This window comes from Dipteris shenzhenensis, chromosome 25, assembly GCF_047967505.1.
Source record: "Dipteris shenzhenensis isolate YYH24624 ecotype China chromosome 25, Dip_SZ_1.0, whole genome shotgun sequence".
NCBI classification, from domain to species: domain Eukaryota; kingdom Viridiplantae; phylum Streptophyta; class Polypodiopsida; order Gleicheniales; family Dipteridaceae; genus Dipteris; species Dipteris shenzhenensis.
Window position 1 is genome coordinate 20,710,891 of NC_141620.1, and position 23,526 is coordinate 20,734,416.

General features: G+C 41.2%; 1 protein-coding gene across 1 annotated transcript in view; it reads right to left on the reverse strand.

Moving 5' to 3' along the window:
• LOC147885583 (disease resistance protein RUN1-like) overlaps nucleotides 1-23,007 on the reverse strand; it is an 80,347-nt gene extending 57,340 nt beyond the window's left edge. The window contains exons 1-3 of the mRNA XM_087396153.1: nucleotides 22,465-23,007; nucleotides 21,165-22,329; nucleotides 20,342-20,978 (exon numbers count right to left, since the gene is read on the reverse strand). Coding sequence (XP_087252279.1) covers nucleotides 20,342-20,978; nucleotides 21,165-22,329; nucleotides 22,465-23,003 — 2,341 coding nt within the window. The 5' untranslated portion in view covers nucleotides 23,004-23,007. The remainder of the gene's footprint in view (nucleotides 1-20,341; nucleotides 20,979-21,164; nucleotides 22,330-22,464) is intronic.
• Nucleotides 23,008-23,526: the final 519 nt, after the last annotated feature.

Consider the following 23,526-nt stretch of genomic DNA (forward strand, 5'->3'; position numbering starts at 1 on the left):
GCATGTTCCCAAAGGTTGATGGCAGTTTGGAGACACTCGTGCAACTGTCCATATGCAACCCCGAAAGGGCGTGTAGGTTCCCAAAGGTTGATGGCAGTTTTAAGAGACTCGTGCAATTGGCCATATCCAAATCCGAAAGGATGTGCAGGTTCCCAAAGGTTGATGGCAGTTTGGAGAGACTCCTGCAATTGTCCATACACAACCACGAAAGGGCGTGCAAGTTCCCAAAGGTTGATGGCAGTTTGGAGACACTCCTGCAATCGTCCATACGCAACCACGAAAGGGCGTGCAGGTTCCCAAAGGTTGATGGCAGTTGGGAGAGACTCTTGCAATCGTCCATACGCAACCATGAAAGGGCATGCAGGTTCCCAAAGGTTGATGGCAGTTTGGAGAGACTCCTGCAATTGTGCATATACAACCACAAAAGGGCATGCAGGTTCCCAAAGGTTGATGGCAGTTTGGAGAGATTTGTGCAACCGTCCATATGCAACTCTGAAAGGGTGTGCAGGTTCCCAAAGGCTGATGGTAGTTTGGAGAGACTCGTGCAACCATCCATATGCAACTCCGAAAGGGCGTGCAGGTTCCCAAAGGTTGATGGTAGTTTGGAGAGACTTGTGCAACCATCCATATACAACAGCGAAAGGGCGTGCAGGTTCCCAAAGGTTGATGGCAGTTTGGAGAGTCTCTTGCAATCGTCTATAGACAACCCTGAGAGGGCATGCAGGTTCCCAAAGGTTGATGGTAGTTTGGAGAGACTCATGCAACTGTCCATAGACAACTCCGAAAGGGCGTGCAGGTTCCCAAAGCTTGACGGTAGTTGCAAGAGACATGTGCCACTTTTAATCATGAACTCGCGAAGAGATCGCAGATTCCCAAAGGTTGAGGATAGGTGCGAGAAGCGTATGCATTTATCCATCTGCAGGTACTAGAGGGCATGGAGATCTCCAAAGGTTGATGGCAGCTGGGAGAGTCTAAAGTTCAAATCAATGCCTAAAATTCAAATTGAAACCAAAAGGTAATTCTTTTCACACAAATTCACCACTTAATCAATTGGAGAAGAAGAACACAATCACACCATGAAAGCGACAGCAGAATGGGTACAATCTCCCCCCCTAGATGAGTGGCTCACGCTTCCTCATCTAGAGTATTTATGATATTCCATAAAAGCACTAAGGAGCCAAAATTATCCCTCTCATCCAAAAATGAGGGATTTGCTTTACATAGCCATCTTAGGGCCTTAAAATGAATTATGTCCACAAAATACATTGCTCAAACTTGCAATAATAAAACAAATAAAAAATTGGCCCATGGCCATTTATAATGCGCTATGCGACACCTCGATCGGTACCCTCGCACTAACTCCAATCCTCGCTATGAGTTCCATCATTTGTACTCGAGCCACCAATTACATTAGTTATTAACAATCGATCGAACGAATCATCGAATCAACCGATCCCAACATAAGCGCGCTCAAAGCACAATAATCAAGCACAACACCAATAACACTAGCGACATCAATATTAACATGGAATCACCCACAATATCGACCATCTAGCATGGCAAAACACAAGCTAGTCATGCGTCCCCAACTAACCACACAAAGTATCCACTAGGACCCCACTGCATCCGATGCGCTCCTATGGAGTACTTTGCCAGAGTCTCACTCGACTAAAAATAATAATGTCCAAAGCAAGATATATCATTAATATCATTTCCATAACATCCCTCTTGCTTGGATTGCAACTCACCTCAGTTGCATGTTTGATTATAGGAACTAAGGAGGTTTGGAAAAGTTCAAAAGAACCGCTCAGGCATCCACTGAGCATCATCTCTCGGATGATTCTTAAATTTGAGTAAGTATTTAGTATAGACATTTCCTTTTCGGGTCGAGGTTTGTTGATGATCAATAATGCATTCAGGTTCTAAAATTTCTTCTTCATCAACAATTAATGGAGCCTCTTCATAGACAGGATGAATAGGTAAAGGTCCCTTGAAGGGCTTTAAGAGGCTGATATGGAAAGCATTATGTATTTTCCAGTTATCAGGTAATTCAAGCCTATAAGCTAGATCATTGATTTTCTGAATCACCTTGAATGGTCCATAAAAACGTGGTGACATCTGGATTACTGGCCATTTCTCAACACTCTTCAATCTTCATTTCTCAATCCAAAGAAGCACATAATCACCTTCCTTAAAAAGCATGTGTTTCCATTTCTTATTAGCTTGTTTTGTGTACTTCTCTTGAGTGATTGCAATGGCTTCTCAAACCTCTTTGAGAATATTTTGATAGTCATGGGTAAATGCATTTGCTGCCTCCACTCTATGGGTCAATCGTGTGATAGGAATAGGTAAGACTTTCCCATAGATAATCTTAAAGGGTGCTCTTCCAGTTGCAGAATGAGGAGTATTATTATAAGCAAATTGTAAGAGATGAATGTATTTGTCCCAAGTCTTTGGTTGACTTCCCGCATAAGCTCTTATCATATCCATAATAGTACTATTGGTAACTTTAGTTTGTCCATTTGATTCTGGATGAAAAGCTGATGAGAAGTCTAATTTAGTGCCTAGATTATGAAATAATGCAGTCCAAAAATTACTGCAAAACTTTGAATCTCGATCACACACTATAATCTTTGGCAATCCATGATGAACAAAGATATGCTTGATGAATAAATGTGCAGGTTGCTGAGCTGTTAAAGTCTTCTTGCATGGGATGAAATAAGCTTGCTTACTAAAGTGATCTATTATCGCCCAAATCATATCATTTTGATTCGCTGTAGTAGGAAAACCTGTTATGAAATCCATAGATATTTGTTCCCAAGGTTGCGTAGGAATAGGCAAAGGCATTAGCAATCCTGGGGTCTTGCCTTTGAAACTCTTGATCTTCTGACAAGTGATGCATTCGGCTACAAACTTAGCCTCATCTTTTCTTATAGTAGGCCAATGAAATTCCCTTGCTATCACTTGTAAAGTGGCAGTCACTCCCCTATGTCCCATATATGGTCGTTGGTGCATTTCCTCCATTACAATTTGTCTAAAGGGTTGAGTGATGCATAATTTCTTTTGATAAAAGAGGTATCCATCATTGCATGAATAGTCCAACATAGGATTCCAATTGCTATTCTCTAATTTGTTCCATATATCAGAAAAGTCTGGATCCCCTTGATAAGAATCCTTCATACCTTCAAAAGGCTGGGTCTCTATAGCAGTGATGTGATTAATACTTGGCTTTTCGCTAAGAGCATTTTCTTTTCCAGGTTGATACTGAATCATGGGCTGAAAACTCTATATAAATGATGCCCACCTGATGTGCCTATTGGATATTAGTGGCTAAGTCAGCAAATGCTTGATACTTTGCTGATCGGTTTTGATAAGAAACTCAGCTCCCATCAAATAATGTTTCCACATTCGTAAAGCATGCACAACAGTAATTCTTTATCATATGTACTATAATTGCATTCTGCTGGTTTTAATTTTTGGCTCTCACATGCTATTGGATGTCCATCTTGCATAAGTACGGCTCCAATTCCATATCCACTAGCATCAGTTACAACTACAAAGAATGGTCTAGAGAAATCAGGTAATTACAACACAGGAGCTTGTGTGAGAGCTTCTTTCAAAGCTGTAAAAGATTTATCTTGACGCTCAGTCCATAAGAAATGCTTAGCTTTCCTAAGAAGGTCTATCAATGGATGTGCAATGTATGTGAAATTCTTGACAAACTTTCTATAAAAGCTACACAATCCCAAGAATGATCTTAATTCATGTATGTCTCGAGGTTTAGGCCACGTGACTATGCACTCAATCTTCTTTGGATCTACTTGAATCCCATCAACGGATACAATGTGACCCAAATACTCTATCTGATCTTGAAAGAAACTCTTCTTTTCACGATTTATGTACAATTGATTTTCTTTCGAGTGAAAAGACTACTTCAGATGTTCCTTATGCTCCTCAACATCTTTGCTAAACACCAGAATATCATCGAAAAATGCTACCACACAATCTTGGTGTTCAAGAAAGATTCGGTTCATCATTCTACTAAAAGTAGCTGGAGCATTAGTTAGCTCAAAAGGCATAACTAGAAACTCATAATGTCCCGTTTGAGTTCTAAAGGCAGTCTTGTATATATCCTCTTCTACCATACGAACTTGATGATAGCCGGATTTGAGATCTATCTTACTGAAGACCTTGGCCCCTTTCAATTTGTCCAAAATATCATCAATCCTAGGGGTTGGATATTTGTTCTTCACTGTGATTTTGTTTAGTGCACGATAGTCTACACACATTCAGTAGGTTCCATTTTTCTTTTTGACTAGTAAGACAGGTGCTCCATAAGGAGAACTATTGGGTCTTATCAATCCTCTCTCTATTAGTTCCTCCACTTGCTTTTGTATTTCCTTTTGTTCTAGCTGATTGACTCTATATGGAGCTTTGCAAGGTGGAGTATTGCCCGGTAGGATTTCTATCCTATGATCTTCAGGTCGAGTCCAGGTGGTAAATCCTCTAAGAAACAATCAGAAAATTGAGAAAGAAAATTTTGGTGCGTAGGCCTAGTGTTTGGTTGAGTAGCCGTTACTGTATTCACCGAAATCAGATATGTCTACTCACATTTTCTAATTGCTCTTTTGGCTTGTGTGTGGTTGAGTAAAGGACTGATCTCAAGTTTTATTGAGCTTTTTAGACATATCTCTTGTTTGTCCTTCTCAATCCACATCTGATGTGAACCGTAATCTATCTTAGGATTGTATTGATGCCTCTATGGCATTCCTAAGATGATGTCCACTCCCTGTAGGGGTGCCACTAGAAAGTCTCGTGTATCCTTGTAGGGTTTGATTGAGATTTCAAGATTCTTGACTTCTCTAGTACGATTGTACTTTGTTTTGGTAAAAGCAGCTTTGACCTTATAGTTAGATGGGAAAGACTCTAGGTTTTAGCTTTGCTAAGGTTCTTTTCGAAATGAAATCATGTGTACTACCATCATCATGTAGAATAACAACCTCTTTGCCATTAATGAAACCTTTCATCTTTAGGAGAGCATGACAATTATACTTACCTCCCTCTTGCTTGGCTGCTTCGTCGTCAATCATGTGCACTTTTGCCGTTGGGGTCTTCTTTCTTTCAGGACACTCAGTGGCTATGTGCCCCAGCTTGTTGCATTTGAAACACCTTATTTCTTTCTTTGGAAAAGTCCCACCGTTCGGCTTTGAAGAAGAATCTATCTTCTATGGAACAAAACCATTTTTAGATTTAAAGAAGGGCTTTTTATTAAATCTCTTTTTCTTATGGAAGGGTACATGCCATTCCGAATCTTTTCCTTCTATTGGGATCCCATTCTTCCTTTCACAATTCATTGCAAGAGAAATTGCTGAGCTCAGTGAGCGAGGATGAAACAAGTTAATCTCGGCTCTCAACTTAGACTTTAGACCTGCCACATACTTTCTGCGTTGATCTCGCTCATTAACTTTCTCCAAGGATTGTAATTGGATCAACGTTTGCCGAAATCTATCAGTATATGTGGAGATCGTTTCCTTATCGAACTGCCTAAAAGTATCCCATTGTTGTCTAGCTTTTGCTTTGAAATGTGAGGGACGGGAATCTCTCTTGATGAGCTTTTGAAAAGACTTCCAAGATTTTGGTCGCCTTTTACTGTGCTTAGTGATGTTCCACCAAAGTGTAGCACTCTCTAATAGAGAAGATGAACTGCTCCAATTGCCACACTCTGTTGGGGAAATCTTTGAGAAAGATGTGCCACTAACCTTATCCTCCACAAACTCGAGGTCATTTAAGTGACCCCCAACAACCCAAGCATCTACGTTACATAAGTTGCTAGTCAATTGGTGCCAGAATGTGCCTTGCTGCCATTGATAGGATGACTGTAGAAGTCCAACATCCTTGTCTTGAGATTCCCATCCTTAGTCCCATCCAAAACTACTCTCCTCCCAATAAGCTAAACGTTACAAAAATTGTATTTTTGATATTTCTTGCTATGGACATTATTTTATTTTAGTCAAGTGTGACTATGGCAAAGTATTCCATAGGAGAGCGCACTGGACGTGGCTGGGGGCTTAGTCAATGCTTTGTGTGGTTTATTTAGGGACACCTAACTAGACTATGATTTGCAATGCTAGATGATCAGTATTGTGGGTGATTCCATATTAATATTGATGTCGCTACTATGATTGGTGTTAATGTTTGGTTATTGTACTTTGAGCACAATTATATTGGATCGATTGATTTGATGATTGGTTCGATTGATTATTAATAACTAATGTAATTGACAGCTTAAGTACAGCTAGTGGAACTAGTGCCAAGAATTGGAATTAGTGCAAGGGTACCAATTGAGGTGTCGCACGATGCATAGCATATGACCATGGGCGAATTTGATATTTTTATTGATATTGTAAACTTGGGGCAATATTTGAGATTAAAGGCATAAACCATGTTTGGATAAAGCAAGCCTAAAGTGGCTTAATTAAAAGCATGGGACGTGATTCATTGTCGATAAAGTGAGCCCAAAATGGCTTTGTAAAAGTAATCCCCTACGTTGGGGAAAATGATGCTTTTGGATGTGCTATTTTTGGCACTTTGCCTTGGAATATGCAATTATAAATACTCTAGATGGGAAGCAAGAGCCACCATCTAGAGGGGCTATCGGACCCCATTAGGCATCGTCGCTCCCTCTTCTCTCTCTTTTTCCTTGTTCTTTGCATTATGATTTTTGTGGCTAATCGATTTGTGTTATGGTTAAGATGGCTTTTGTAACAGTGATATCAAAACTTTGGTACGCTCTTTGAGGAAGGAGTTTGAGAGGTACATGTGAAGAGAAAAGCGTGGGAAGATTGCTTGAAGGAGTAGTCCCCATAAAGCTCCAATTTTGTATCAAATTGAGTGCCAAAGTAGCCCGAAGGCTAATTGAGTATTTCCAAAGGGCAAAAACAAAATAGGTTTCTGTCATAGAGTAGCTAGAAGTTGTGTGAAGTTCGTTTTGGAAGCTCTCACCCGATTCTTCACCGAATTGATCTCTATCTGGACAAGTCTCTTAGTTGGCTGCCCACTAAGCCTTCTAGCAAGACCAAGGCTTTCAGCAAGTTTTGAGCACCATGCTTAGCATACAGCACAAAATGTGCGCCAATTCAAGTGAGCGAGACTTTGATCAGCTTTCTTCACGGAGCGGCCTCAAACTTTGGTCAAGGCAATTTCAGGAGCTTGGCAATAGGATTCCAGAAGCTCATGGGCAACAAGTAAGCAGATGAACGGGGCTGATGACCACTTACCAAGGAGAATCATCAAGCTGTTTGTCACATTGATAAGATCTTGATGGGAGAGATGATAAGAGTATGAGCTATTATCAGATAAGCTATCATCTTTTGTTTTGGCTTGTCACCCCACCACCCACTTTCGGACTCTATTTAAAGGTTCTAAAATCCCTCTATTCATCCTCCCACATAGGCTCGCCATGAAGGATGGAAAAATTGACATGGCTGAGAGTTTGATGGCTACAACTAGTAAAGCTTCAAAGGAGTTTCCGCAACAACTTTTTACCTCAAGGACCATCATGTGAATTGAGATCATGGATATCGCTAAAGACAACCGACATTCAGGTCGATCACCACTCTAGAAGACTGTTCGACTAGATCACGAGCGAGATAAGTGGATATTTTATTGAGTATATTTAAACACAAGAACTAATTATTGGTTAATTATACTCAATAAAACATATGTCCATCATAATTAAATTATGGTGTTATGTTGTTATTGGTTCATGTGTTCATAAAATATTTTATTGAGTATATTTAATTATGATGGACACATATTTCATTTGGAGCTCTGCATTGCTCTATTGAAGAGCATTTGTTGACCCTCTTGTGGTTGAGCCTCTCCCACTGTCTAAATCTATGTGATGGCTTAGTGAACCTCCTCCTCCTAATAGAGGTTATTGGGGATCCTCACTCCTCTCTAGGGAGGCCCTTGGCACGGATGGTCCGTAAGGACACGAATCATGCGACATCGTCATGCTTAGTAGGATATCTTTGGTACCACCTCTATGTATAGCCCAATCCCCAACATCCAAGCATCTAACCTCTCCACAATAAACCATAATGGTGAGCGATCAAGGTGATGTCCAAAGGAAAATTTGAGACTGCCTTGGAGTCTAGAGACCTGGTTCTTGCCAAGAGTCCCAACCTCTGATAGAGAAGATGAACTGGTCCAATTGCCACACTCTCTTGGGGGAATCTTTGAGAAAGATGTGCCACTAAGCTTATCCTCCACAAACTTGAGGTCATTTAAGTGACCCAATCATAATTAAAATATACTCAATAAAATATATGTCCATCATAATTATGGTGCTATTGGTTCATGTGTTCATAAAATATTTTATTGAGTATATTTAATTATGATGGATAGATATTTCGTTTCAAGCTCTGCATTGCTCTATTGAAGGGCATTTGTTGACCCTCTTGTGGTTGAGCCTCTCCCACTATCCAAATCTGTGTGATGGCTTGGCAAACCTCCTCCTCTTGATAGAGGTTATTGGGTCTGTAGGGACGCCCTTAGCACGGATGGTCTGTAAGGACACAAATCATGCGACATTGTCGTGCTTAGTAGGATATCTCTGGTACCACCTCTATGTATAGCCCAATCCCCCACATCCAAGCATCTAACCTCTCCACAATAAACCATAATGGTGAGCAATCAAGGTGATGTCCAAAGCAAAATTTGAGACTGCCTTGGAGTCTAGAGACCTGGTTCCTGCCAAGGGTCCCAACGTCTCATAGAGAAGACGAACTAGTCCAGTTGCCACACTCTGTTGGGGGAATCTTTGAGAAAGATGTGCCACTAAGCTTATTCTCCACAAACTCGAGGTCATTTAAGTGACCCCCAACAACCCAAGCATCTACGTTACATAAGTTGCTAGTCAATTGGTGCCATAATGTGCCTTGCTGCTATTGATAGGATGATTGTAGAAGTCCAACATCCTTGTCTTGAGAATTGCAGCCCTTAGTCTCATCCAAACGACTCTCCTCCCAATAAGCTAAATGTTACGAAAATTGTATTTCTGATATTTCTTGCTATGGACATTATTTTATTTTAGTCAAGTATGACTATGGCAAAGTATTCCATGGGACGCGGCCGGGGTCCTAGTGGATGCTTTGTGTGGTTGATTTGGGGACAACTAACTAGACTATGATTTGCCATGCTAGATGGTCGGTATTTTCGATGATTTCAGGTTAATATTGATGTCGCTACTGTTATTGGTGTTAATGTTTGGTTATTGTACTTTGAGCACAATTATATTGGATCGATTGATTCGGCGGTTGGTTCAATTGATTGTTAATAACTAATATAATTGAGATCTTAAGTACAGGTGGTGGAACTAGTGCCGAGAACTAGAATTAGTGCAAGGGTACTGATTGAGGTGTCGCACGGTGCATAGCATATGACCATGGGGGAATTTGATATTTTTAGTGATATTGTAAACCTTCGGCAATGTTTGAGATTAAAGGCATACACCATGTTTGGATAAAGCAAGCCCAAAGTGGCTTTATAAAAAGCATGGGACATGATTCATTGTGGATAAAGTGAGTCCAAAATGGCTTTGTAAAAGTAATCCCCTCCGTTGGGGAAAATGATGCTTATGGATGTGCTATTTTTGGCTCTTTGCTTTGGAATATGCAGTTATAAATACTCTAGATGGGAAGCAAGGGCCACCATCTAGAGGGGCAGATTGGACCCCATTAGGCATCGTCGCTCTGTTCTTTGCATTATGATTTTTGTGGCTAATCAATTTGTGTTATGGTTAATCTCTGGCTTTTGTAACAGTGATATCAAAACTTTGGTACGCTCTTTGAGGAAGTAGTTTGAGAGGTACCTGTGAAGAGAAAAGCGTGGGAAGATTCCTTGAAGGAGTAGTCCCCATAAAGCTCCAATTTTGTATCAAATTGAGTGCCAAAGCTGCCCGAAGGCTAATTGAGTCTTTCCAAAGGGCAAAAACAAAATAGATTTCTGTCGCTGAGCAGCCAGAAGCTGCGTGAAGTTCGTTTTTGAAGCTTTCTCACCCGATTCTTCACCGAATTGATCTCTGTCTGGCCAGGTCTCTTAGTTGGCTGCCCACTAAGCCTTCTAGCAACACCAAGGCTGTAATTTCAGCAAGTTTTGAGCACCATGCTTAGCCTACAGCCCAAAACGTGCGCCAATTCAAGTGAGAGACTTTGATCGACTTTCTTCACGGAGTAGTCCCAAACTTTGGTCAAGGATCCTTAACAATGCATACTAGGGAATAGATGGCTAGGGTCATTTTGGTTGTCTGTTAACACTACTCTCATGGGTTCGTGAGTGGTTTTGGTTGTTTTCTAGTTGCTCGTGGTGAATGAAGGTGAGACGAGGGTCCTCTTGTCCGAAAGGATTGTTAAGGGTCGATTTGGAGGACTTGTCTTTCCAGTACGGGATGTTCTATACAAGTCCATCTGCGTGAATGTCGTCTGGAATGTGGTTATGTTTGTATACCTCTTCTTTGCAATTCGAGTGCCATATGAAATGGTTTGGGGTTAACTGTTTTTTTGTGCGATGACCATCTAGACAATGACGTGTTTGCATGATATTTCCTTGGGTTAGGAATTGTTATTATTCATGGCGAAAGGTGATGGATTGTTGCGCAAATTTGTGTGACCATCGTGGTTTCTATTGCTACCTGTATGCTTCTGATCGACTGCATTTCAAGCTTTGTCAATTGCTATAGCTGACTTGTATGTGGACTTTTGGATATTGGTTTGGAGTGGTGAGAGTAGCCACATCTGTGTTCTAGTCAGGGGTGAAATTTTATTTGCAGTGTAGTCAGATGTGTGATAATGGTCACTTGTGGCGTAGTCAGATGAGTGTTTTGGTCTTGCACAAATAGTTTCTTCTTATGTGTAGTCGGGAATTCTTTCCAAAGCTTTTGATATTACATCCGCATTTCGTCTTGTGTGCATATGGTGTGGAGGATGAATCGACTTTGTATGCATGTGGCATTTGCATATAGGAACTCCCACATTTTGCATTAAAAAATGTAAGCAAACTTATTAATTCAATTCCAACATTATAATTGGATGATAATAACAAGCCCCAACACCAACAAGTTTAATTTTTGAGTTGAATGCTTTTGTTTACAGATTCATAATTAATGAAAACTTAAATGTGAGCAAACGAACAAGTCAAATGCTTTTGTTTATACATTGATAATTAATGAAAGCTTAAAAATGAGCAAACAAAGTAGGTTGAAATGTCACAATAAACTATAAATTAAACCTGCAATACCACTATATCCCACTTTTTTTATGTGCAAGAGATTAGGTAGATACAATAAGCAAATTTGCATAGTTGTCATGAAGTGATATATGTGAAACCTATTTTCCTTTGATTTTCCAAAAATGTTTTAACCAAAAATCCTTTCTTGAAAACAAATGCCATTGTTCTAGAGGGAAAGAGAACAATGTCATTGCGAATGAACCCTCTCCCATAACTAGTCATGTTGATAGCCCCTCTACCTTGAGTGGAGTTGCATCATCCTTATTAAATTATCCACCACCCCCTCCTGAAAACGTGTGGAAACAACAATGCTTCTTTGAAAAGAAAGTTGTTTGATCCACCATGATCTGATGATGAGAATCCTAGGGATTTTGATGTGAAGGAAGAGTAACCGAGGAGTAGCCTCCATGCTTAGACAAAGAACTACCCATGGTGAACATTTTGAAAGTGTCGAACATTAATTTGATGGTCAAGAACTACACTTCTAATGGAAAAGTTCCCAGTAAATATGAAATCTACATGCTCTCTCATGTGAACTATTCTAAATTTCTAAAAGTAGATCTTGTTGATAGAATAGGTCTTGGTTTAGAGTGTTAAACTTCTCCATATGCTTGAAAAATCCTAGGAACGATGGCGGCACAACAAATTACACAATGACTATCAATCCCTCTACCAAAGTGCAGAGGATAGAACCATTTAGTGTAGTTCTTGAACTATATCCCCAAGGAATTATTTCTCAAAACAAAGAGAAGTGGAAGGACTTGAATAACAAAGGAGAGGGTACCCAACTGCGTCTTGTAACTCTAGGAGTGAGACTGACATCAAACTAGAGACCTCTTACAGAGAAAGGGATGAAATTATTGTTGGAGATGGCAACTTCCCCAAGGATTTGATCACTATAAGCTCCAACTTCTGTTCTTTTTAATATTGTGATTGAATCTTGTCCGTTCATGCGTTGCGTGCAAAATCACCCACTTACGTTGCTACACATTTTGATGTAGCTCACTTTTTGGAGCAACTGACACTCCGATTATGTGAGGATTACTAAGAAGTTTAGGACTTTTAGAGAGGCGCAAGTCATTGTACACAATGTTGGTTGCAAAAAGAACACATAGCCGGTTGCGCTCAACATGCTCGACATTACCATAATCGTGCCAATTAAGGAGGCCTCTCTCTCAGTCTATCTTTCTTGAGTGTTTGATGCCCATATCCAACAAATTGGATATAGAAACCAGGTTTGGAACATGATCGTGCTGTGTGTGGTCCCCATCTTCTTGTATCACATTATGCAAAATTAGTTGCAAGTCTAAAAATATGCAAGTCGACGAATGAAAGAATCAATGCTAAGTGAAGTTCAAATTGTGTGTAGCTATTGGGATCATTGATAGTTACTAGCGTCAATTCTACATTATATGAAAGTGCTTGCTCAATTTACACAGTAAACAAGATATCACGAGACTCTGAGAAAGTTTATTGCTTGTTGCAACAAGCAAGCTTCAATAACTAAAACATCTATCATAAGCAATGCAAAGGGTCATCTGTTGAGGTCATACTGAAGGATGCAATTGTTGATAAAGTGCTAAAATTGCCTTGTCCATTTGGGGAGTTGCTCGATAGCAACAGTCACTTGTTGAAGTCTTACTTACTCATCCGAGTTGCCTCATTTATTTTGGGAGTTGCTCGATAAAAACTATTACCTGTTGAAGGCTTACTTGTTCAACCAAAAAGTAGAGGGTCGCTTTCTCATAAATATGTTTGGCTTGGTTACGAGCTATATTGGTCCTACTATTGTCAAGGAGGCACACCTACCCTCTTTTCCATGTAAAAGTGACACCATAGGGAAGGCCACAGTGTACATCTCTGGCCACAGTGTACATCTCTCGTCTTCGCAATAAAGACTCCCGTGTAAGTGTGTTTGGCAATCTACATGTTTTTATATTCCTTTGGAAGTTGTTCATAACATTTCCTATTTTTGCAAAAGTTCTCTCCTCTTGTATTGAATGTTTGCACTACATTTGAAAACAATGACGGAACACATCGTGCAAACATCTGGTACTATCATAGACATGGACTTCTTCAAGAATTCCCACATAACAAATGTGTTTTGTTTTGCATCTCCTACTTCCTTAACCTCCACATATCCACTCGGTTCTTTTTCAAATGTATATGTGACAAAGTGAAGAAATTAATAAAGTTGAGAAATGTTGATTTCTTTCTTTGGAAGAACTACTTCTTCAAGGATGTGAAGTTCGAATGTTTATATACAAATATTGGAACTGTACAAGCATACCTTCGTCATTTAGAAGATGAGAATTGCATCCTTACCCCTTTTGGTTCTTTTTTCTTATCTGCACTGGTTGAAACATACGCATTCTGAATACAGGCATTTGATGGAAAGACTGAAAGCACTTATAGGAACTATGAAAATTGTAGTATCAACATAGAGAAATTGCAAATACAACTTGTAATTTGACATACAGCGATGAGTGTCTATCCTTTCAAATTTGGAAACCACCCAAACAAAAGGAAAGGTGGTTAATGCAGATGGAAGAGAGCTTGAAGGATTTGGTGTTACAAGAAAGAGAAACCAAAGGAAATCGTGGTTGCTCTGAAATAGCAATATCCATCCCACAACATAATGTTGTCCTCCATCAAGTGTAAGGTAGCGAGCATAAGGAAGCATCCAATTGAAATAGGCGACACAACCCTGTTATTACAACAAACTAACATCGACTCCACGCTAGGATGTCAATAACACGGAACGCTCACAGAAAGAAGAAGTAAAGATATATGTATTGACGATAATGTGAGCAACCAAAAATACATGGACATATTCGGCAAGTTATTAAGACATGTAAAAAAATATATAAGGGAAATAAAGGATACTCCTTCACATCATTGCTTATCATGCAAAATAATGGTATTTAAAAAGAAAAGAGTCCATGTTACAAAGAAAAGTTCGAGTGGATAGAAAACAAGCAGGGGGACTTGAAGAGCACGTTTCGAGCCGAATCATTATTACAAAATCTTCGATGATTGCAAGAAGGCTATTAAGCTCAACATCTTGACATCATGCCCTTGTAGGATAATTTGAATGCTCCATGATGTGTTGTGGAGATCCTAATGAAGTGGAAGATGATTGGTGGCACCGAGGTTAGCATTTACGCACGTTAGAGAAATGAGCTTTAATGGGCAGCTAGGTGTCACTCGAAGCATTGTGAATGTTTTAGTTGACAAAGGTAAAGTGCAATTTCAGTGCAATGTGTACGAGCTCACTTCCTCGAAGAGGAGCATTCCATAATCATTGTGATCAAGAAGAAAATAGAATACAAGTCCACTTATGCAATTGGAAAAGTTCGCCCATACACTCTTATGAGGGGGCTGAGCAACCTCATCAACACACCTTAGTACAAAGACAACAACATCTCCATAAATAATGATTGCTATAGAAATGTACTAGTATCAACCCCAACAAAAGATGAAAGTGTTGTAGAAGAAAGAGACGCTACCAACAACCTTCATCCCAAGGAGGACATCGAGACTAACATGTCAGTGCACCACCTGGTGAGCACAGAGCAAGTGATCGACTTTCAAACCCATCACTTAGGTTGCACATTATGAGAATCAGAAACCCTTGGGTGTGTCCAAAGACACCAACAGTGAGGAGCTTGATTTCCCTACACCATACTTCGGCTCTCCTAGGGAGATCATCAACAACAAAGCAACATATTTGGATGTAGTGAACTGGGACATCTCTAGACTTCTTGGAATCCCAATGGGCTTCAGATGCTCACTTAATGATTGGTGGGATTGGGTGAAAGATAAAGTTAAGTATCAACTCAACAAGTAGCAAGGCCTACAGCCAACTCTGGCGCAAGAAGGAAGTTTGTTCTTAACCACTACATCTATCCCTTGATCCTATACTTTATCTCCTGTTGGAATCCAACTAAGAAGAGCTTGGAAAAATTCAACAATATTTTTCACTCCTTCTTGTGAGGGGGGGGATCCCGACAAGCACAAGATGTCCAAGGTTAAATGGCAAGTGTGCATGATGCCCAAATATGCAAGAGGGCTAAGGATAGGGAACATTGAGAGATCAGCGCGGCAAGGTTCATGAACCAATGGATAACTAAGGCATTTCAAGACCCTGATCCAATCTAGGCAACTCTAATCCTACCTAATCTAAAAAAACTCAGGCTCAAGAGATGCATACACTGTAAACAGATTCCCATTGAGGTGGCACTCTTGGATAATGAAACATGTATAGCCGAGGGTGCAGCACTGAGGAAGGGAATATTCTCAAACCTCTTTGAGAATATTTTGATAGTCATGGGTAAATGCATCTGCTGTCTCCACTCTATGGGTTTATCGTGTGAAAGGAATAGGTAAGACTTTCCCATAGATAATCTTAATGGGTGCTCTTCCAGTTGCAGAATGAGGAGTATTATTATAAGCAAATTGTAAGAGATGAATGTATTTGTCCCAAGTCTTTGGTTGACTTCCCGCATAAGCTCTTATCATATCCAGAATAGTACTATTGGTAACTTCAATTTGTCCATTCGATTCTGGATGAAAAGCTGATGAGAAGTCTAATTTAGTGCCTAGATTATAAAATAATGCAGTCCAAAAATTACTGCAAAACTTCGAATCTCAATCAGAGACTATCATCTTTGGCAATCCATGATGAACATGAATAAATGTGCAGCTTGCTGAGCTGTTAAAGTCTTCTTGCATGGGATGAAATAAGCTTGCTTACTAAAGCGATCTATTATCGTCCAAATCTTATCATTTTGATTCGTTGTAGTAGGAAAACTTGTTATGAAATCCATAGATATTTGTTCCCAAGGTTGCGTAGGAATAGGCAAAGGCATTAGCAATCCTGGGGTCTTGCCTTTGAAACTCTTGATCTTCTGACAAGTGATGCATTCGGCTACAAACTTAGCCACATCTTTTCTTATAGTAGGCCATTGAAATTCCCTTGCTATCACTTGTAAAGTGGCAGTCACTCCCCTATGTCCCATATATGGTGGTTGGTGCATTTCCTCCATTACAATTTGTCTAAAGGGTTGAGTGATGCATAATTTCTTTTGATAAAAGAGGTATCCATCATTGCATGAATAGTCCAACATAGGATTCCAATTGTTATTCTCTAATTTGTTCCATATATCAGAAAAGTCTGGATCCCCTTGATAATAATTCTTCATACCTTCAAAAGTCTGGGTCTCTATAGCAGTGATGTGATTAATACTTGGCTTTTCGCTAAGAGCATTTTCTTTTCCAGGTTGATACTGAATCATGGGCTGAAAACTCTGTATAAATGATGCCCACCTGATGTGCCTATCGGATATTAGTAGCTGAGTCAACAAATGCTTGATACTTTGTTGATCGGTTTTGATAAGAAACTCACCTCCCATCAAATAATGTTTCCACATTCGTAAGCATGCACAACAGCGTTTAATTCTTTATCATATGTACTATAATTGCATTCTGCTGGTTTTAATGTTTGGCTCTCATATGCTATTGGATGTCCATCTTGCATAAGTACGGCTCCAATTCCATATCCACTAGCATCGGTTACAACTACAAAGAATGGTCTAGAGAAATCGGGTAATTGCAACACAAGAGCTTGTCGAGGTCTTCTTTCTTTCAGGACACTCAGTGGCTATGTGCCCCAGCTTGTTGCATTTGAAACACCTTATTTCTTTCTTTCTTTGAATCTATCTTCCGTGGAACAAAACCATTTTTAGATTTATAGAAGGGCTTTTTATCAAATCTTTTTTTCTTATGGAAGGGTACATGCCGTTCTGGATCTTTTCCTTCTATTGGGATCCCATTCTTCCTTTCACAATTCATTGCAAGAGAAATTGCTGAGCTTAGTGAGCGAGGATGAAACATGTTAATCTCAGCTCTCAACTTAAACTTTAGACCTGCCACATACTTTCTGCGTTGATCTCGCTCATTAACTTTCTCCAAGGATTGTAATTGGATCAACGTTTGCCAAAATCTATCAGTATATGTGGAGATCGTTTCCTTATCGAACTGCCTGAAAGTATCCCATTGTTGTCTAGCTTTTGCTTTGAAATGTGAGGGACGAAAATCTTTCTTGATGAGCTTTTGAAAAGACTTCTAAGATTTTGGTCGCCTTTTACTGTGCTTAGTGATGTTCCACCAAAGTGCAACACTCTCTACTAAATGATTTGCAACACATTTAATCTTATCTTTTTAAGAGAATTTTTCCCCCAAAAAATAATCATCTAGTTGACTGATCCAAGACAAGATAGTGCATGCTTCTTTCTTTCCATCAAAATTTTGAAATGAGAAAGCTTTTCTACTTCTCTTACTCTTCTTCCTCGAATTTTGTGTTCTCAGTGTGACTTTGATTGTCCTGATAATAGTATCATCGTAGGATGACTCATCGTCAGATGAATGTCTCTTCCTTTTCTTACCATTGATTTTCTTTTCAATCTCTCCCTATGCTCACGGTCATCGGCCAACTGTGCCTTAAGTGCATCTCACTGCTCTTGGAGCATGGGTGGTTGTGGTTGATGCGCCATGATAATGCGATAAATACAAATAAAGCAGAACGAAGGAAAAATAAAGATATTAAGTGTATGAGAATTAAGTGGATGAAATAAAGATGTGATTAAAGTGTATGGTAAGACAACAGATGGCGAAAGATACTAAGTGTATGAAATATAAAGCAAAAGAAATCACTTATCTCGCTATCTGATCGGAGGTAGAAAGGACTAGAGTGGGAAATATGTGACCGATGATGTCGCTCGAAGTCACCTTTGCGCTCGACTGATCTCCAATTGATTGCTCGATAATTCGTGGTGCCAATCGCCTTCTTGATTCGAGCGTTCAAAATTGGCATTGATCTTCGCCTTGTTGAGCTCCGATCGCTAATAGGAGCCTCGTAGCTTGCTGAATTTTCATCTTCTTCTTTCTCTTTTATACGGCCTCGCTAGTCACTGGAGTGGCTTAGCACTTGAGTTATAGGTCGCTAAATGGAAGAGAGTCTTCTTGAGTTGGCCTTTAGAATGCTTTCTCTTTTTTTTCCTTTTTTCTTTTGAAATTATAAAATAAGTAAATGAAACCGTTGAACTTTTGATGCAAGGTTAGGAAGAGAAATAACGATACGGGCGGCGGCTATACAGAGGTCTCCCCAAGGGCGGTGGCGCAAAATCTATCGTTGTCTACGTCCACATGACTCCACATGGTCCAAGGCTTGGAGGCGATCTAGCTGCTGGTCTCGGTCAGAGGGTACTCAGAACTCCACAATTCGTGACGACATGGTGGGCGCGCTGACAGAGAAAAGATTCCCAAGTCCCAAAATTTTTCCAAAGGCGACTACCGGTGGGACTGTTGATCTACAGAGGCGGCGCGCGATGGATCACTTATGAAAGGCATTAAACAGGAAAGTTCCTAAAGGGAGAGGGGGGATGAGGGCGGATTCACAATACTATTATAAAGAAAGAGGGACATAATATTACTTAATAACCTAGGACTCAGGCTTGGGAAAAAGAAGGCTTTGGGTTCTTGAATGTTTGGGGAAGCCCCCCTTGGACATAGTCTATGCATAAATTTCATTAAGTTAATGGAGAAATAGGCTAATGAATGCACATTAATGAATTAAGCCATAGAAAAACATAGGTTATTTAAAATAGAAATAAATTAAGGGATAGATAAACATAGCTTACTTAAGCCACCATGCACCAAAACTAATTAACTAATTAAATTTGATAGGAGAGATAAATATGTCGAATATGAGAAGGACATTGAACGGATAGGAATCTATGATCACAGATGTACATGAAGAGCGTGCAAGAAAATTCGAACTTCAGCTGGGAAAGTCCCAAGGACCAACATCTATTTGACATTAAAAGACAAGAACTATTTGACAAGTATTATTTCCAAATACTATATTCTCTTAACATAGAGAGCGAGAATTATTTGATGACCCCATGATTCAAAAGAGAATATATGTAATTTGACAAAGTGTAGTTATTTCTCACAAGAGGAGCAAGCATAGGAAAAACATATCTTTTACTCCTCCTAGTGCAAGGGCTTTTGAGGCATTACAGTCAAACAAACCCATTTGTCGACCTCAACTTTCACAAGGCCTTGATACTTGGATACACTGGTAGGGCTTACAAGCTTCCAAAGGTTGATGGCAATTTGGAGAGACTCGTGCAATTGTTCATAGACAACTCCGAAAGGGCGTGCAAGTTTCCAAAGGTTGATGGCAGTTTGAAGAGACTCGTACAACCGTCTATATTCATCGACAGGAGGTTGCGCAAGTTCCCAAAGGTTGATGGCAATTTGGAGAGGCTCGTGCAACCGTCCATAAACAATTCGAAAAGAGCATGCAGGTTTCCAAAGGTTGACGGTAATTTGGAGAGACTCGTGCAATTGCCCATACACAACCACAAAAGGGCGTGCAGGTTCCCAAAGGTTGGTGGCAGTTTGGAGAGACTCGTGCAACAAGCCATATGCAAATACCAAAGGGCATGCAGGTTCCCAAAGGTTGATGGCAGTTTGGAAAGACTCGTGCAACCACCCATTTCCAATTTCGAAAGGGCATGCAGGTTCCCAAAGGTTAATGGCAGTTTGGAGAGACTCATGCAACCAACCATTTTTAATTGCGAAAGGGCATGCAAGTTTCCAAAGGTTGATGGCAGTTTGGAGAGACTCGTGCAATAATTCATAGCCAAATAGTTAAGGGCATGCAGGTTTCCAAAGGTTGATGGCAGTTTGGAGAGACTCGTGCAATTGTTCATCGACACCATCGAAAGGGCATGCAAGTTCCCAAAGGTTGATGGGAGTTTGGAGAGCCTCGTGCAATTGATCATAGTCAACTCTGAAAGGGCTTGAAGATCCCCAAAGGTTGATGGCAGTTTAGAGAGACTCGTGCAATGGCTCATATACAACTTCGAAAGGGAGTGCAAGTTCCCAAAGGTTGATGGCAGTTTGGAGAGACTCGTGCAATGGTCCATAGACAACTTTGAAAGGACGTGCAAGTTTCCAAAGGTTGATGGCAATTTGGAGAGACTCGTGCAATGGCTCATAGACAACTCCGAAAGGGCTCGAAGATCCCCAAAGGTTGAGGGTAGGTGCGAGAGGCGTGTGCATTTCTCCATCCGCAGGTACTGGAGGGCGTGGAGATCTCCAAAGGTCGATGGCAGCTGGGAGAGTCTAGTGCAATCGGTGAGATGCAAATGCTCGAGGTTTTTCAGATTCCCAAAAGATGGCGGCAGAGCCCCGAGTGCAGGACACTCCAAGTGCTTCAAGAGAATGGCAAATCCCAAGTTCCCAGGAAGCGTCTGCATCGGTAAATGTTCTGTCAAAACACCGCTCCGCTTTCGCTTCCGACCTGATTGTTGGTGCTGGGTGGCTATTGCGGAAACGTCAGGACTTGTGGCTGCACTTGTGACGCTGCTGCAAAACTTGAAGTCGCTGTCGCAAATTTGCAGCACCGTAAGAAACTGCAGCTTCAATTGTTGAGGTAGAGGATTGGAGGGTAAGTGTGGCCACTTCAACCACCTGAGTTGCAGCTGGGTGAGTCCCTGAGGATTACCCTCCAAGAGTGTGCCCTTGAGGAACAGCAGTTGCAAGGACTTCATTCGGGAGAGGAGAGCGGCATCCAGCTTAGCCATGGAAGTCGACAGCCCGCGTACCTTTGTAAGGTCCTGAGGTCACAAAACCGACTGATACATCACACACTAGTGCTATCAACGCAAAATTTATCTGCAAAAGCGCGCATTTCAGCTTCTAAGCAGCAGCACTCCATAAGTTAAGTTGCAGATTTCCTTATGTGTTGAAAGAAACGGCAGAAAAAGAACGTTCACAGATGCCAATACAACTTACATACATACCTTTCCACTTCTCGCCAGGTTTTCCAAGTCGTCATCAGCCCAAATCCGACTCCATTCACCTCTCTCTTTGAATTCCCTGCGTACAATTACCCTGCCCAAATTCCTCAGCTGATTATGCATTCGTATTGTCTTGTGGCCATACTTATCAATCTCTACCAGACAACGCCGCTTCAACTTCCACATACCACCTACAGGGTAGCTTCTCGTACTTTCCCAGAAATACTGCGCACAGCTCTCTTTTTCTCCATTCAGCAAGCAAGCCACATCTAGAAACATCTCTTTCTCATTTTCTTCCAAAGCATCATAACTAATCTTGAGTCTGCCTGCTATCTTTCCTTCTGGGTGGTGATTATCCCTTAGCTTCTGAATTGTCTCTTCCCAGAATTGTAACTGCCTTTCCTTGCCCTCATTTCCCCCGAGATAAGCATATTGACCTAAGTGCGCTCCAAGCACGACAAGAGCAAGCGGGAGCCCATTGCACTCGTCCACAACCGCTGCCACCAAACCAGAGTTCTCAAAATCGCTTGGTGGATCAGAGTTGCCGAAAGCGTGTAGAGAAAAGAGCCGCTGGGACTCATAACCATTCATCCGTCGAACATGATACGAATCGCGCTTAAACGCAGCACAGAGGTAGTTACGATGAGGATATACTGCTTGATCCGTAGCAGTAACGAGGATGCGGCTACCTAAACAAAGGGCTTTTAGATCTATAATTTTTGTGATATCTTCGAACTCCTTTATATCATCCAATACAATCAAAACCTTCTTCTCCCTCAAGCGGGATCGCAAGAGCGCTCTTCCTCTGTCGATGTCGTCCTGCCGGTCCTCATACTTGTCAAGCAACAAATCATGCCGCAGAGAATGCTGTATGTGGCTCAACTCCTTGTCCCCGCAATCTTTCACGAAGCTTACTGCGTGAAACTCCTTGCCTGCAATGCTCTGATGAACAGCTCGGGCAATGACCGTCTTGCCAACTCCGCTCATACCATACATTAGGACAAACTTTACAGCACTCTTTTCCTCCAAGCATAACAGCTCCACAACTTCTTGGACCCTTTGTTCTAGACCAACTGGGTGGGGCACTACATCGACGCGCATCCAAGATCTGGCGTCTATCTCATTCACTATCGTTGCTACGACTTTTTCCACCAAGTTGCCCTCGAAACTGCACATGAGCAGGATATCATGATCAAATAGTGCGAAATGAGATAGCTTCCACAGCGCGTTGCGATTGATGGATGAAAAGCTAAAACTTGACATGAAAACTGTATACGAGGATGAGAGTCGACGAAGTTGTTACCCGTTGTAGGTCTCGAGCCTGAAGCCTTCTAGCCAAGAGGCATAGTTCAAGGCATTCTTCCACCGATCAATACTATCTTGGCTGTGCTTGCCTTTGCAAGCAATATGGAGGTGAGCTTTGAACGCCTTTGCAATAGGTCCGTTTTCATTCTGAAGGTCTTCTGCTGAGACTCTGCGCAAATCTTCCGATTTCACGTCAAAGAACACCGGGATAATCACATGGTCATTGGAGGACCGGCAACTTTCCACGGCTTCCGCAAGCTCGTCTAGGCACCAATGAGAAGCAGCATAATCTTCAGTGAATATGGCCACAAAAACGGTTGCTGCGCGGGCGGCTTCCAGCATTTCAGGACGAACGTTCCCTCCTTTGGGAAGCTCCTCTGCGTCAAAAAATGCTGTGATCCCACGTTGCTTGAGACCGACGTAGAGATGACTGGCAAATCCACGCTTCATTCGCAAGCCACGATGGTTAATGAACACTAGATGCGTACCAATAACCTGGGCTGCTTTAGGCATGCTCATGGCAGAAGAACTTGCCATTGGAATGGTGATTCACGTCCCTCACAGAGAACTAGGCTAAGATTTGGAGCGAAACTCAAAAGCTAGGGAGAAACTAGACGAGGAGGAGAATATATGAAGCTAGGGAGAAACTAGACGAGGAGGAGAATATGTGATCCAGAAGTGCTTGGAGTGGGGAGTGGGGGGGTGAATTTGTGGTGGAGCAAAGGAAGGAGTAGAGAAAGCTCTGCCATAGAAAAACAACCTCCACTTTGGCAAAATGCAAATCTCCCACCCAAGATTTTTCCTGCCCAGCTTTCAAATATGGTAGGTGGTAGCTCAAGCATAAAGACTTTACATGGCACTTGGTCATTATGAGGTGTGACCTGCTTTCCAAGATGGGACGGTACAATCTCCAACAACTGTTTTTCGAGAAACAGTTAGGCTGATACCATGGGCCCTCCCACTGTACAAAGATTTACTTTGGACCATGGGGCCCTACATGTCCTCCGACTAAGGGGGAGCTAGGGCACAAGCACATTTACAAACGGGCACTAGACAAACA